The sequence below is a fragment of the Centruroides vittatus genome, unplaced genomic scaffold, assembly GCF_030686945.1.
Source record: "Centruroides vittatus isolate TY-2023 unplaced genomic scaffold, ASM3068694v2 contig_299, whole genome shotgun sequence".
NCBI classification, from domain to species: domain Eukaryota; kingdom Metazoa; phylum Arthropoda; class Arachnida; order Scorpiones; family Buthidae; genus Centruroides; species Centruroides vittatus.
This window is the reverse complement of record NW_027121909.1, coordinates 64,998-80,881: the sequence shown is the minus strand read 5'-3', so window position 1 is coordinate 80,881 and position 15,884 is coordinate 64,998. Positions and strand designations below refer to the sequence as shown.

The 15,884-nt window shown below is 27.6% G+C and overlaps 1 protein-coding gene across 5 annotated transcripts; it reads right to left on the bottom strand.

The window, feature by feature from the left end:
- Window positions 1–1,617: 1,617 nt before the first annotated feature.
- LOC136972614 (SPRY domain-containing SOCS box protein 3-like) lies at window positions 1,618–14,667 on the bottom strand. 5 transcript variants are annotated; one of them, XM_067267186.1, is made up of 3 exons: window positions 14,546–14,667; window positions 8,656–8,921; window positions 1,618–3,621 (listed from the first exon to the last, which is right to left on the bottom strand). In XM_067267186.1, exon 3 carries the CDS (start codon window positions 3,610–3,612, stop codon window positions 2,809–2,811), a length of 804 nt encoding a protein of 267 aa, XP_067123287.1. In that variant the 5' UTR covers window positions 3,613–3,621; window positions 8,656–8,921; window positions 14,546–14,667; the 3' UTR covers window positions 1,618–2,808. The 5 variants fall into 5 exon arrangements, with proteins under 5 accessions (XP_067123287.1, XP_067123286.1, XP_067123290.1 ...); XM_067267185.1 differs by lacking the exon at window positions 14,546–14,667 and adding an exon at window positions 11,486–11,630; XM_067267189.1 differs by lacking the exons at window positions 8,656–8,921; window positions 14,546–14,667 and adding an exon at window positions 8,221–8,400.
- Between the last annotated feature and the right edge of the window lie 1,217 nt (window positions 14,668–15,884).

Here is a 15,884-nt window from a genome sequence, read left to right as displayed (position 1 = left end):
AAAATTAAAATTTTATGTTTTCTGTACGATAATTGTTTGACATTTAATTGAATATATCATGAAAGCGAATCATATTAAAAAGTGAATTGATACATTTTAGAAAGAAGTAAAAGTTTTAACAGAAAAGAATTCTTGATTTTATTTTTAATAATATTAACGAATAATGTTTATATGTTTAAAAAAATTAATATAGACACATGCACACTACTTTTAGCCTTATAATTTCAGCCATTTTTCTTTACCATAGTTTAATAAATGGAGAAAAAATTGAAACTTTTAGAGTAAAATCACAATTATATAGTTTATTCTCAAACATAGTAATTAATTTTACTTATTTATTTTCGTGTTAAATCTAGAAAGACCTATGTAAATATACAAAAATATTATTTTTATTTATTCTTAATTAAAGTGGATTATGCTACCTCTGTTCTCCCTCCCTCTCTCGCTCTTCCTTGATACACCTATTCTTATCTATTTTAACAAGTAAGAAATTCTTACTTATAAATAATATTTATTAAAAAATTAAATTTAAATAATATACCTTTTAAAACTATTCCATTTCAGATATTAATATATAGATTAATATAGAAAACTTTTTAATAAGAAGAATTTGATCTTCTTATCAACTGAAGAAACAGTATCTTATACTACTATAAAAGTTTAAAAATATATAAATTATTACTTTTTATGGTTATAAATAATAAAAAATTACCTCTTCCAAGTTTTTATTTCTAATATTGGATTATATAAGTCCATAAAAAATTTCTACAAGAATGTTATTGCTTTATAACAATTATATTGCTTCATAAGAAATTCATTATAGACGTGCCATTAATTTAAAAAACTTCAAATATATTTTGATTCTTTTACGAAAATCTTCAAAAGTTTTAATTTAGTTTTTTCTGTTAAAATTCTTGAAAAAATTTATATTACTTAAAACTTATAATGTCAAACTGTTGATACTGTAGAGAATTGCTGCTTAATATTAAATTAAAGATGCAAACTTTTCAAATCAATTTAAAAATTTCAATGAAATTAATTCATAAAAATTAATTTTTATTTTATAACTTAACTTTTGGACATTAGATGGCGTAGCAGTTTAGAAGAATAAACTGATCTAATGTCACTTCTGCCATCTCGTTTTGAAAATAAGAACTAAAATTTTTAAATACGTACAGTACAGTATCACGAAATTATGAAAATTTCTTTTCGTACACGACGAATCATTAAAATTTTAATATAACAAATTTCAATCATTTTATTATTACATAACTTTTTTATTTATTAGAATATCTAAATGAAGGTAATTGGGATTAGTTTTGTTATCATTATTATTTTTACTAAAAATCACATTTAAATTTCAAGGTTATATAATCAATCTTTTAATGAATATTTACTTTAAAATTTTATTTAAAATTTTTTTACGATTTGATTAACATTTCGCGATTAAAATAAAAAGGGTATAGTACCATGTAGTGCCCTCTATTGGATTTATTTATCATAAGTACTGTACGTAGCGGCCTCTGCTGATACATTTTAAAATAAATATAAGTTTATTTTTTATTTTATTTATAAAAATTTTAATTTATATTTAAAAAAAGCAGAAAAATAAAGACATATTGCATGATTTTTGTTTTTATTTTCAGGGAAAAATTACAATCATATTTACGAAATTTTTACCAGAAAAGTGAATTTTTTTTTCATAAACTTTCCTCATCAAACGGGAAATTTTGTATTTTTTTTTCAGTTTTTAATTTTTTTTTTTCAATTTGCATTGGAAACCCGTTTACAAATGTAGGATTGGAACACTACATATGAAGAAGAAGTGCAATAATTAAATCAAATTTATATTGTATTCGTTACATTTTCTATAAAGAGATATGGCATAAAATCAATTATATTCGGATATGAAGGAGAAATGAATACTTCACGAGAACACAAATGGTATATTCGTGAGTTTATGTGACAAATAACACATCACACGTTACAATAAGCTTGTTTAAATACATCAAGAACATTAAGTACACGTTTCGCGAATGCGTATACGAGTAATAAAAGGTTTACTATGTACAAGAACATTTGGTTTCACTCCAAATCTTGGTTATAACCATAATGTTCTTTTGACTAGAGTTCACTCATCATTTCTCTTTCATTTCTTATAATATATATAATAATAATTAAAAGATAAAAACGCAAACGTGCTGATACATATCGCGATATTTTGCAACTACTATTTACAATATTTAATTTTTTTTAATAGTAAACATAACTTAATTTAGGAAACAAGAATGAAACATTTCACATGGAAAATAACCTTAATTTCTCAATTGGTATCCTAAGAAATAATGTCTAAGAAGAGCCGATGTATACAGTTCTTAAGTCATTCGTAGCAACGCGATAGATAAAGCGTACAAACATACAATCACTGAACGCGACTGGTGGGGAGTGGATGTATTTTTATTTTGTATTATTATTATTATTTTTTATTATTATTTTGGAGATCCCCGAATTGGCACAGATATTAGCGCTTTCGGTTTTCTTCCTGTCATCCTACAGTTAACTGTTTTGTTAAGCAATGCGCTTGGATCCCATGAAGAGGCACAGCCATTAGGAAGGCACGTTCACAGTCTGGCTTTCGTAAATGCAAAAAGGATGAAAAGTAAGAATTATTCCTTTTTTTTATTTTTTTTGGCAATCTCCGAGTGAAAGTAAATAGACAAGACTACATTACAAGACGAAACTAGTTATGAAAATTATTATTAGTACTATATATATATTCATATATTTTTATAAATATGCAACTGCCATTCATACGTATAAACACGAACCTTTCACACCGTTTAAATTCTTAGCCGCATATGCTATTCTCGCGTGGAATGCTTGCTGAGTAACTAAATTCCTCCTGGGTCTATCATGCCCAGTGGATGAATCGGTAGCCTCTAACAAATAGGCTTTAATTCTATTAGGAAGCTTCAGTTGAATGACATCATTGTCATTTCGTAAGCAGCTCATAACAGCCGAACGGCATCTGTCTTGCAAATCTGTATATTCTCGTTTCATTTGACCCAATGACATTTCTGTTTTAGCAGCCGTGGAGCATACAATTGGATATAGTTCCTCTTGTATCAAATGGAGCCCAGTAAATGCCACACCTAAGCATGTCCCATCTTTATAATATGTAAGTGTACCCTGTCGACCGTCGAAGAGAATACCTACTGTAGTAGCTTCGTTTTCTCTGAATGGCTTGGTGTACTGTCTCCATTCTCCGTTATGCCAAAGTAGGCCTTTATGCGACATGCCCCAACCTTGACCGTCTTCACCCAACATGTTTACAAATGCATCTACGTGCAGTCGAGCCTTCTTGGTTCCTATCCCGAACATCATACTGGTTCCAAATATCCTCTGTGATACTTTAACTTCCCAATAGTATCGTCCTCTGTTAAGAATGCGAGTACCACGTACACCGGCTGTACCATTGCTCCAATTTGGATGAAAATGTGCAGTGCGTAATTTCGGTCCATATAATCTAACTTCATGTGACTTATCACGTCGATTCCAACACCAATTATCGGTGCATCCATATCTTAATGGTTCATCCTGTACATTTGCCATTACAGGAATCTGTAGAAAAAGAATATATATTCATGTTAAAATATTCATTTTCTATTAAATAAAAATAAAATTTCAGTTTAATATTTATAAAATTAATAAAATATTTCAAGAAAATTAAACGATAACATCGCCGTCAAGTTTAAATAGCATGCGGGGAAACCTGATTTACAGGGGAGGACGAAACAACTTGCAACAGATGGCAAGTTTATTGAGTACAAATTTCCAGTTTTGTTACATAATATCATAAAATTTCATCGTTATGTCATATAATACAACAACATAACAATGATTTTTATTTGTCATTTTTAATATTACACGTAGTAAAATTTAAAAGCTTAAACAAAAACCAATGCTTGAAAAATTCGAAGTAATATTATGTAAATAATGAAAATAGCATTAATTATTACATTTTAAAATGAGCAAAATTCAAAGATTAAAATATAAAATGTAAAAGTAATACAAATAAAATATTTTACATGATCAAAAAATTATAAAAATTATATTATATCGAGTACAATTACACATTAAAATAGCTTACTTATTTGTTTAAATTAAATTTTGTTTATGGTATAAAAAAAACAAAACAATATTTTAATTTTGTTAAATAATGTTAGTTACGACGATAAAATGAATGATTTCATTTTGTTTTATGTGTTTTTTAAATATATATATATATAATAAATAATTTTCAAATTTTAAATTAAAAAAATAAAAAATAAATTAAAATATTAGCAAAAAAATAGAACAAAAATATTATTTTCTATCATTGGAAATAGCTTTATTCCTCGTTTAATGCATCTGTCTGGAACTAGGGGAAAAAGGAGATGATAATATGACTTGACACATACAGTAAAATATAGTAGAAGTGCAGAGAAAATAAGCTTCTTTTCGTTATCTTATCAACTTTTCTATCACCAAAAAGTATTTTCTATTCTGCCAATCTGTTGCACGTCTAAAAGTAACTACATTTTGAATATTGACAATAAAGTAATCGAAATTATTCTACATAAAATCTAAAATAACCAAATTCAAAAGCTTTCTTATATTTTCATTTTGCATAATTTTCGAATTTAAATATTTAAAAATGGATTTTTAAAATGCCAAAAAAAAACGTATTTATTCTACTGCTTTTCAAATAATATCCACAATTCTAAATACACGCTTCAATATTAGAATCTCTACATTAAATCAATATAACAAATTATTTAAATAAATAATTCTTAATTTAATAAAATATTTTAAAGCTTTTTATCTAAACCTGTTTATATTATTTTTAAACTGTATTTAAGTTCAAATGATGGAGGAAAGGACAAAAAAGCCATTTCTTGCGATTGCTCCTTAGATAACATTTGAAGCAGCTGTGAGTTAGATCGATTTAAGATCTATTTTAGTAAATTAAGAACATCCGAGTCAATAGCTTCAATTTTATTGATTTATAAATTTTGTTAAATTATTTACGGTCCAATTACATAAAGAACTGAAAACTGATATTACTTTTTTTCAAAATGAAAAAATAAAATTTCCCTTTATTACGACTTACATTTCATTTACTAAAGTTACACTTTATTTTCGTTGTAAAAACGATAAAAATTTAAGCTAATTTCTTATTTTAAAACATTTTTATTAAGATACTTTCATAGTTTAAGCAAGTGTTCTATGAAACTGTAACAACGAACTATACTCGGTTACGCTTACAAGACGTTAATGATAATTTTTAGGCCAACTGTAAAATTGTATTCAATTTTTTACGATTTAATATACAGTATATCTTACAGTTAATCGTCTTCTTGCAGTATTATATCAAATTTTTTGACAGATTTAGTATAAAACACAGTTATACTTAACGATAATTATCCTCGTCACGCAAGAACAACAATTTCGATTATCAATCATGAAAAAAACAGGTTCGAGAAATTTTCTAATTAAAGTAGATTATAGATGTATTCTGGAGTTTTGAAGTATAATTTATTTCCATCTTTATATGGAAAATATTTAAATGAATACGACAAATCGATAAATTTCGAGTGACAGTTGAGAGAAAGTTCAACAAAGAGCCTGATATCTACCATAATTATCCTTCGTGATTATTGTTTTTCGTGATATTCTATAGTGACAATATATATTATGGTGTTTCCTGTTAGTATTTTGAATTTTTAATTTATAGTTAAAAACAAAAAAGCATTATAAACTATTTGTTTTTAAGAATGTTGACAGCAAAATCCTGTAATTTGTTATCAATATAAATTGTAGGGTTTACTATAAATGTAGAGTTTTAATTTTTTATTTAGTTAGAAATAAACAAAAATAAATAAACAGTAAATCTTTGTCAGTATTTTTAACGCTGTAAATCTCATAATCTCCGCCGAGTGTAGAATTTATAATGAAGAAAATTTTTCAATATTTTAAGTTAAAAACTATAAAAGAACGTAAATATCCAAGTATATAAGAATAATAGTTTGTCAGTATTGTAAATATAAGACCTAAAAGCATATAAACTGTGAGTTTTTAGGATTATAGGATGACTGTATCCTTTAAAATAACTGATGTGGAATTTAGTCGACTAATAGCTAAAAAATGATTTAACTGCCTGTATTAAAAGAAAATTAATCCTGTAATTTATAAAAAACGATGAAATTATCAAGGTAAAAATTTAAATTTTTAAACTTTTTAACAGCAAACCTTATAATATGTTAAAAATCTACGCTGCAACAAATGAATATCTTGCAGTTTAAAGTAAATTTTGTTTTTAGAGTTATTGATAGAGAAATCGGCTATGGTATTTTCTGTTAAGTGAGCATTTTTGTATGCTTTACTCTTGGCTAAAATACACGTAAACAGAGACAAAATGGGCAAAGAAACAACATAAAACTCGAACTTACCTCCAAGTAAGATACATAAAGCTCGGCATCGGTTGCCGAGCAGCGACGCTTTTTGCATTTCTTTGTCCGCGAAACCATTCAAATTAAACTTATCTAACCGTTAGCACAGGCGGTGGTGAACTACCAGCAGCGATCGCAGCTGTAACAGATGTGTGTGCTCTACCGTTAGACAGTTAACTTCCCCCCTTACGTTTCGCTCGCGTCAGGCACGTGCGGGGATCTATACCGACCAATGGCGCGACGAGTATGACCGTCAGGGGCGTGAATCACTGTCTGCATTAAGAGTCCCCCCCGTGTTTGTTACCCCGTCTCAGTTAGTTTTCGTCTAATGCGGGTGCTAACGGTTTCTCCTCGTATCCTATTAAACTCTTAATACATAAAGTTTATATGTCGATAGGTAATATATACCAAGCGAATATTAACGAATAAACTGTTTTACGATATCCTAAAGATGTTGTAATACGATTCTTGATGCTTTCTGTATTATTTATGACGTGATGTACAGTAAATAAATAAAAGAAAAGTGTGCTGTAAGCTTAAAATCGCGAGTTTATCTGATTTTAAACTATAGTAGGGGTGACCATGATATACAGCAAAGAAATCAATAATGTTCCAGTTATTGGAGTGGGTCTACACAATAAAATTCGTGCTTTTCATTCATTCATTACCGAGAGATCTAAATATAACCAGTTATAGTTATATTACGCTTTCAAGCGTGATTTTATAAGCTTGAATGTCTAAAATGAATAACGAGAAGTGAAATTTCAACTTTTCTACTTGAAATAAATTTCAAAAAATTAAAATAAAAACACACAAATGTTTGTTTATTCACAAGAAAAATATATTATTAATAGACCTATCTACACACAAAATCCATCTTTCTAAGTTACTTATACTTGAAAGAACACTTGACATTTATTTTGAAGTTTATGAAGAAAAAGCAGTCATTGTCTTATGGACTTATAAACTATAAAATATGCTATTTTTTAAATAAAAAAATCATATTTTGAAGTTTGTAAAACAAATGTTTTCATGAGTGAATCTTATGAAGAAATTTATGATCACACTTTAACATTTCACACTCATAATTTTGAAAACATTAACTTGCTTTACCTATGAATATACGTTAAAATATGTACAGAAAACATAATTAACTACATAAAAAAAAAACAGCCTATAAATCAAACATGAACATGTTAACACAAACATATTTATATTTTTGAACTTTATCCATCTGTTTACCTTTATCTGCACACTTTAAATTTGCATTTCAATAAAGTCCTGATATCTTAGTATCAATATATATATATATATATGAAATCCTAACTAATTACTTGTTATTTTATTTTAAAATCAAATAATTTAATTATAATTTTACTAAGAAACCAGTTCAGACATGAAAAGAAAGTTAAACTTTAGAAGGAAATATTATTTTACAAAACACAAGGGAAGTAATATTTATTATAAAAATATATATTTGCTAAAGATTTCGATACAATATTAAAGCATTGTGGAGGTGGACAAATAAAATATGTAAGAGTATTTCGAGAGGAGTACGCTTAGAAAGTAACATAATACAGAGTTCCGAGTATTAATTCTGTAGATTGTAGTCCATTAATTTTTAAATCTTTTGAAATATTGTACATTCATAAAAAAAACGTAATTTCCATAGATACATAAAGTTCAATGTTTTCTTTTCTCAAATATACATAAAAAGGAAAATGAATACTTTACTTTTCCTCTTCCTTCTCAGGTATAATAAACATATGAATATGATACAAAATATTCATTTTAAAGCTCGCTGAGATCCCGTACAAAAGATGAATGATACGAAATTTTAAGAGTATAACAACACTATTTTTAGAATAAATTTCGAAAAATGAGAATGAAAAATTTATTAAAAAAACGTTAATTTTTTTGAATTTTCGAAAAATTCAAAGGGAATTTCAAATTCGAAATTCGAAATAAAAATTAATAAAATGCGGGTCTTAACTATATTTTATGACATTTCAGGTGAATTTTTAAAGCCAATATAAGCGAAAATATTTTTTAAAAAATTATTTATTTGTTCTTTTATCAAATTAAAACGCAATTATTGCTAAAACACTTAATATAGTATACTTAAAAATATATAATAACAACAATATCGAAACATTGTACTTACTTAATAAATAATAATGCAGTTTTTAATTTTTAAATAATTTATAAATAACTTTTTGTGACTTTTCATCTTCTTGAAAGATCTGGCAACATTTAAAGTAGTTATTTAAAAATATTTTCCCAAACGTCGTCGGCATGGCAACATTGGTGGCGGAAGAACGGCCACATTCGACTCCCTCCTACTGCCAGGCACGTGGATCAGTGAGGAAAGTGGCACGTGCGGGCATACGAGTTCCCACGTTGCAGTGTTGCCATCGTGGCGAGCATTTCCTGAAAGGGGGAAAACAAATTGGATAAAATCTATTCATGATTTTTAAAATTAAACTAGTTTCTTTTATCAGATACTTTTAAAGGTTACAACCTTTGATTAAACGAAAAAAAAAGGTAGTATTAAGTGATAACCATCTGTTATACTGTACATTACTTATCGCCCACCTGCTAGAATTATATCCAAAAGGTAACTTTCGATTTTGGGATGTATAAGGTAAAAAAATTTATTGTCCCAAACTGAGAAAAAAATGTTTAAAATATATACATTATTAACGGAAAAAATAAAATAAAAATAGAATCTAACGAAATTTTCATTCATACATTTGTACAATTGGTTGGATAGTATACGAAATTTTCTATGTTGCTATGGTGACTATGGACAATGACGTTGTTATGACGTTCTAATAAGACCGGCTTTATTCTTTGCTATACAACTGATCGTTAATTAATCATTTTTAATGAAAGTTATAAGCAAATTTATTGTGTTGTGTACGACACATAAATACATATAATCTATTTACACTGTAATTATTAATCTTGATACATGAAAAAGTTAAAATATAACAAGTTGTTTGATAAATATATCAATATTTTCGAGAGGTCGAGGTGAGAGATCGCTTTTCTTTCTATCTATACACTTTATAAACATAAATACATAAATTTTTATTGAAGACTTGCATGCTCTTTAACATTAAAAAGATGTATAATTATAAAGTTCCAATCTTAAAAGTGAAGACATTACTCAAAGAAGCAACATGTTAACTTATACACCTACAATTAGTAAATAATTTGGCTTACTATTATATTTACTAGCCTCTAAAATAATTTAGATTTTAACTAATATCTCAGTTCAAAATCTTCCTGATATTTATCTTGTTCACACAAAGAACCGACATCTCATATATTATTTTTATATCACAGAAGGCTCGTTACACACAAAACAATGTACTAATAAAAGATCCTCGAAGATGGGTTGTAATTAATAAATTCAGCGAGAATCGCTACAACATCTTATTTTCGCACGTGCAGGATGTAGGAGGGAAATTGTTCACACAGACAACCAGACGAAGTTTTACAGTAGAGTGAAAAACGATGCTTTTCCTGTAGGAGTGCGTATGCCGTGTAATAGCTCTTCCTTTAAATCTGTTTATTCTCACATAGATAATGGAACAAGCCTATTAATTTTAATGCATCGTTTATGTCCTATTGTGAACTAAGTAAGCATTATGCTCTTCGACACGAGTAAAAATCAAAAGCGAAAAATTACAAAATTACATGCCACAATCTGTGTTTCTTCTTTGTTTAAAATAAATTTAAAGAGTTTCATCAGGATAAGAATGAACAATAATACATTCAACACTAAGCTGCTAGGTAATTTTTCATGTGCTATAGATACTGCAGATGTATGGTTTGTTTTGTATACTTTTTAAACATATTCAGGCATGTTTAAGAATTTAAATGGCTTAAAGAAAGAGTAGAAAGATGAAAGAGGGGGACCAGAAAGTGAAAAAAGGAAGGAGGAGTTAAAAAAAAAATTGTAACAAAGGTAAGAGAAACTCTTTCTGATATTGGCCATCTGCGGGTTCCGGCTAGAAATAAAAAAAAGTGGTACAGTAGGGCAGTTGGAAGGAAAAAAACTGACGGATTATACCCCGAAGGAAAGGGGGAGTAACGTGGCGCGTGCCGGGATAGAGGTAAAGAAAAAAAAGGTAAGGGAGCCTTACCAGGTTGTAGATAGAGTACCAGGTGCAGTATCAATTGGATTCTCTACAACTTTATCTTCAAAATTAAGCCAAAGCACGCACGTTTGTATTTATAATAAGACAAATAAAAGAAAATCCAACTAGAAAATATTTTAGTTAAATCTTCATATTAATAAAAGCATAAATAATAATCTAGAAAAGTACAGGGTCATTGACACTGCGCCAAGTGATAAAAATTACTTATTCAGTGAGCTTTATTGAAAGTAATGTTGATGGTGCTGAAAATTGTGATATTCATCAAATTAATACAAGACAGAAATGCCATTTAAGTGCTGAAAAAACTAGAAAATTGATTTAAACAACTTGATGATTCTGAGTTATATTATCATACACGTCACATCTATACTCAGTTGCCCTGTACGTAAAAAATTGTATGTAGGTTTAAACATAGTCTCTTCCTATAATTTAATGTAAGAAATATAGAAAAATATGTTTAGATATTATATATTATTTAAAAAAATAATTTTTGTATTTATTAGTTTTTAGTTAAAAGGTTAAGTATTGTAAAATTTCCATGACTCATATGGGCAATTTTAGAACGTACAATATAGTTTTAATGTAACAATATGGTAAAAATTTAATGTTATTGGTATATTAAATTAATATGCTGTTAATGTAAGGTTATTAAAATCTAGAAAACAGCTTAATTGAACATAAAAAATGTATAAAAATTTTCTGAATAGGAATTAAAAAGAAAAAAATTATATCTTAATCTATATACGATACGTTGGACTTGACTGCATAACACAGCCATACTAAGGCAAAACTTACAATCGCATGACTAATAATCTGTAAACTTACCAACATTAAATGGTTCTTTCTGTAAATTTTTGAAAGATATTCTAAACTTTATGGAACTTAAAACCGTTTCTGTTTAGTTGTAATGTCGGCAAGACGATAGACAGTTGTGACGACAACACGTACAAATATGGCTACCGCAGATGGCAAGCAAGATCGATACCCGACGGCGGTGCCCTCTGTCTAGCCTGAATGAACGTTAAAAAGAATTAGAACATTCACCGCATCTTACTTTAAACTCGCAACTCTTTAAAAATGTCCAAGAGTAGTTTTATTATAAAATCATTATAGATGCGTTTTACAAGTGATGGATCTCTTATGTGCATGGCCACTAACCAAAGTCGATACTGCAGAATATTGTAAAGGTCAATACTCTTGTCTCGTAGAGCCAATTGATTTTTCCAAGAGCCTAGTTCAAAAACCTTTAGCATTGAATTCTCAGGAAATTAAGATTTTGCTGCGGTATTTTCTGTAATTTATCAACTGTCACGTCTACAATCGAATGCGGGTGATATGCACGTCTCTTCGATAATTATATATACAAAATTAAACTTATAAGCAACTCGCGTAGTGTACCATTGCAAAATGGTCGATAAATTGCCATTAATGCAATATATTTTAATGGTTCTTAATATTGCTTCATGCAAATTTATCTGCATCGTTAATGGTTGATCATTACGATGGCATTGAAGAAATGAGAAAAATTTAAATAAATATTTAAATTTTGAGAGAATATATAATTGCTAATGGGAAAATTTAAATATTTATTTAAATTTTTAAAATTGGTTAAAAAAAACTAGTATTTACTCATCCTTACGTATTATCCTATTAAAAAAATTAGAAAATATATAATGCATTAAGTGTGGTTATACTTAATGGCAATATATTTTTGTGCCATTAAGTTTGATCTCATTTAATGACAAAAAAAAAAAAAAAATTGTTGCATTAAGTGCAATGATAATAATGTACAGAAGTATATCATTATCCAACGTAATCAGATCTAACGAAAATTAAAATATCCTGTATACCTTTAATATAATAATACTGAAATATATAATTTTTAATTATTTTTATATTTAAAATGATAATAAAACATAATGAAAATAGTGTGTTACATTAAAAATCAATATTAAAAAATTCCATTTATCATATAACAATAACGAGGTGAGAGTGACTAATACATTATTCCGTTTGCAGATGCTACTGTCCTAATTTCATTTTGATGCCGATAAAGTTCGCGAAACTGATCGTTATTTTGTTTAATATTTAAACAAAGAAAAATCTTAAACATCACCAGATCATCCCAGCTTTAAAAATCAACAATTTAGAGAAGTAAATTAACTTAATTTTATCATCTGTGTAGGTCATACTATACCAGCTCTAATTAAAAGTAAAAATTCTATTATTATTATTAATATAAAATAACTGAAAGCATTATTATTTGATGTTTTCAACTGATAGACACTAAACTTCACGCATTGCAGTGAAAAATCACGAATAGAACGACAGTGTTTTTGCTATAAACTCGCGTGAAGGCTGAATCTAACTAGTTTGTTCACGTGTAGAATTACAACCCGATCGTGCATAATGGAAATTAAAATAATTTTGTATTTGACAATTTATGTGTATATGTTTCAGTAATGCTTAATTATTTATAAAATATGCATAAAAAGCTTTGTGTGACATATTATGGTCATTTATTTCGTCGACGATCCCAACGGTCGATGTCCGAGATTTCAGACCACCTGCCTGTAGTTAACGTTGATGACGTCACAATCTTGTAACCGTTATCGTTGTGTAAACAACGTTTGACAATATCAACAAAGGGACTATAAGCACACCAGAACGATATTTACCTAGCACTCTTTGTAAATTCTTGCTATTTATCATTATTTTAATAAATATTATGTTGATTTTAATTACATAATTTTATATCTTCCGTAACTTTTTCTACATGCAACAAAAAACATATTTTTAGCAATAGTTTTGAAGGTTTAGTTAAACGCGTGGGTCTATATTTAACGTATTGATCTATGTGTTAGGCTACTGTAGCAGGACAATGTCCTAGAGCAACGTTTCCTTCGATCGTGAATTTCGGCGAATTCGGAGATACGATTCAACATTTTATCATACGCTTATACTTTATAATATTTTTAAAAATAATTTCCATAAGTTATAAAACATTTTCTATGCGATAAAAAGTAAAAATGGGTGTTAAAGTACACAAGTAACTCATATGCATGAAACTAAGAATTTTCTCAAAATTTCACATGATAAGAAAAGTTTTTATTTTTATTTTTATGACGGTTTTTTTTTATTATTATTATAAGGGGAGGGAAGAAGAGTTAATTGAGAAATGGCGCTCGAGCTTACGATGACGTGGCGAAGGAAGCTTCACAAATGACGAACCACAGCCTGTCACGTGTGGAGAAGGCAGATGGCCAACCACCTGGTCTCAATATCGAATACTTAACTCTAAACTATCGCCCTTATATAATAATAATCAGAAGAAAATAATCAAAATTTTTAACTTTTTAAATTTAATATCTAAAAGAAACTAATTTTAATTTAAAAGGAAATGCTGTTGATTAAATATTTGAATATAAAATAATAATAAATGTAATAAGACATTTAACTTAAATTATATCTAAATATTTATAAATGAAAGAATTCTATGCTTAGATTTTAACAGCAAACACTCAGATTTACCTTATAAATTAGTGCAGCTGTGTCAATGATCCTGTTGTGGCTTAGCTGCTATTGAATAAGCTTACGGTATATGGAGTTCCTGCTTAGAATGAATATACATCCTGTAGGAACCGCTCATATAGTAACTATTTGTCTATAAGTGGCACAGTATGTAAGATTTTTAAAAAAAGTTAATAACAAATAATTCATATAAGCTTATTTTTAATTACTAAGGAACTCAATAAATTAAATATTTGATATTAATAAACTAGTTTTATGATGGAATTATTCGCTTAAATACTGAAATCTGTTAAACAATTATAAATAAAAATAAATTAAAAATTAACTTAGATTTATTTAATTTATATGCCTCACCTCATCCTGTAACATTAAAATATATTTTTTTTTTGGGTAAAATGTCAACTGTTTTCACTTTTAAGTTTTGATTTCGGATCGTCTTTCTATGGAAGGAAATGCATTTCTCCCCTTCTCTCAATGGCTTCTTCTCTTCCTGTGACGTCAAAAGAACGGATTTCCTCTGATTCTGCTCGGCTTTTTCATGTAAACATTAATTGCTGAATAATTATTTATAAATATATTGGACAACGCAATATATATAATATATATTAATGGGCAGAAAATTTATTCTAAACTAAGTTGACTATTCGCTATTTTTCATATATTTTATTCAATAATTTCTTAGTCTGAACCTCATTTTATTATTATTTCAATAAATTTTTAAATTTTGTTATTCAATTTTAATTTAAAAAAAAACAAAATATTTTAAGTTTTAATCGTTTTAAGTTTAAAAATGATTATCATTAAAATTAAAATTTTCTAAGTAGAAAAGAAAAAATCAACTTAATTGTAATTAATTTCGTGTTAAATTATTTTATTTAGTTTTAATCTATTTCAAAATAAACATGTTTAATTTAATTGTAATCAATTTCAAATAAAAAATTAAGTTAAATTATAATCAATTTCGTTTTTAATTTAAAGAATTTTAAAAATTACAAATCAGATTTCAATTCAAAATAAAATAAAAAATAAATAAATAGAAATAATTGAGTTTTTTCAATATTAAATTATTATTATTGTCGAAATATATGAGATAAACAAAAAAATCTCTCTAGATACTTAATTACGATTAATGAAAAATCTTAATGGCTTAAAATTATAGATAATTAACAAAATTTAAATAAAACTTTATTTATTTTTCTTTTTTTGTAAGCATACGATCGATTACCAGATGGGCTAATTAAATTTGATATCAGGAATAAAAATAATGAAAGTTTGCAGATGATGCTGCATTAAAGTTTAACTATAATTGGGTGATCATCACCTGACAAGTGTTCTACCGACATCAGCTATCCAAAAATAAGTGGAGTACAGGTCAAGTTAGCGGTCAATATGCGGTACCCAAATCACCTGCTCGCCCGCATCACGTGTACCATCTGCCACGTGCCAAGTGGTCCAAGACCAGTTAACAAGATGAATTCACATCTGTTATGTGTGATATGGAGAAGACTTATTTATTCTTCATTGGTCGCCAATTAATGGCACTCCGGCCATGTTTTGTGATTTTATGCGGAACACTCTCACATAGTTCATGCTGTGTTTGCATTAAAAACAGCTGCAAAGTTATTATTATTATTTTTTTCTTTAATTAAATTATTTTTAAGAGTTAAATGAATTATTCTACTATAAAAGTTTT

Coding starts and splice junctions, on each gene's coding strand:
- LOC136972614 (XM_067267184.1), bottom strand. CDS start 6,569: ATGGTTTCGCGGACAAAGAAATGCAAAAAGCGTCGCTGCTCGGCAACC. Junction 3,622..6,491: donor TTTATGTATCTTACTTGGAG/GTAAGTTCGAGT, acceptor CTTTTTCTACAG/ATTCCTGTAATGGCAAATGT.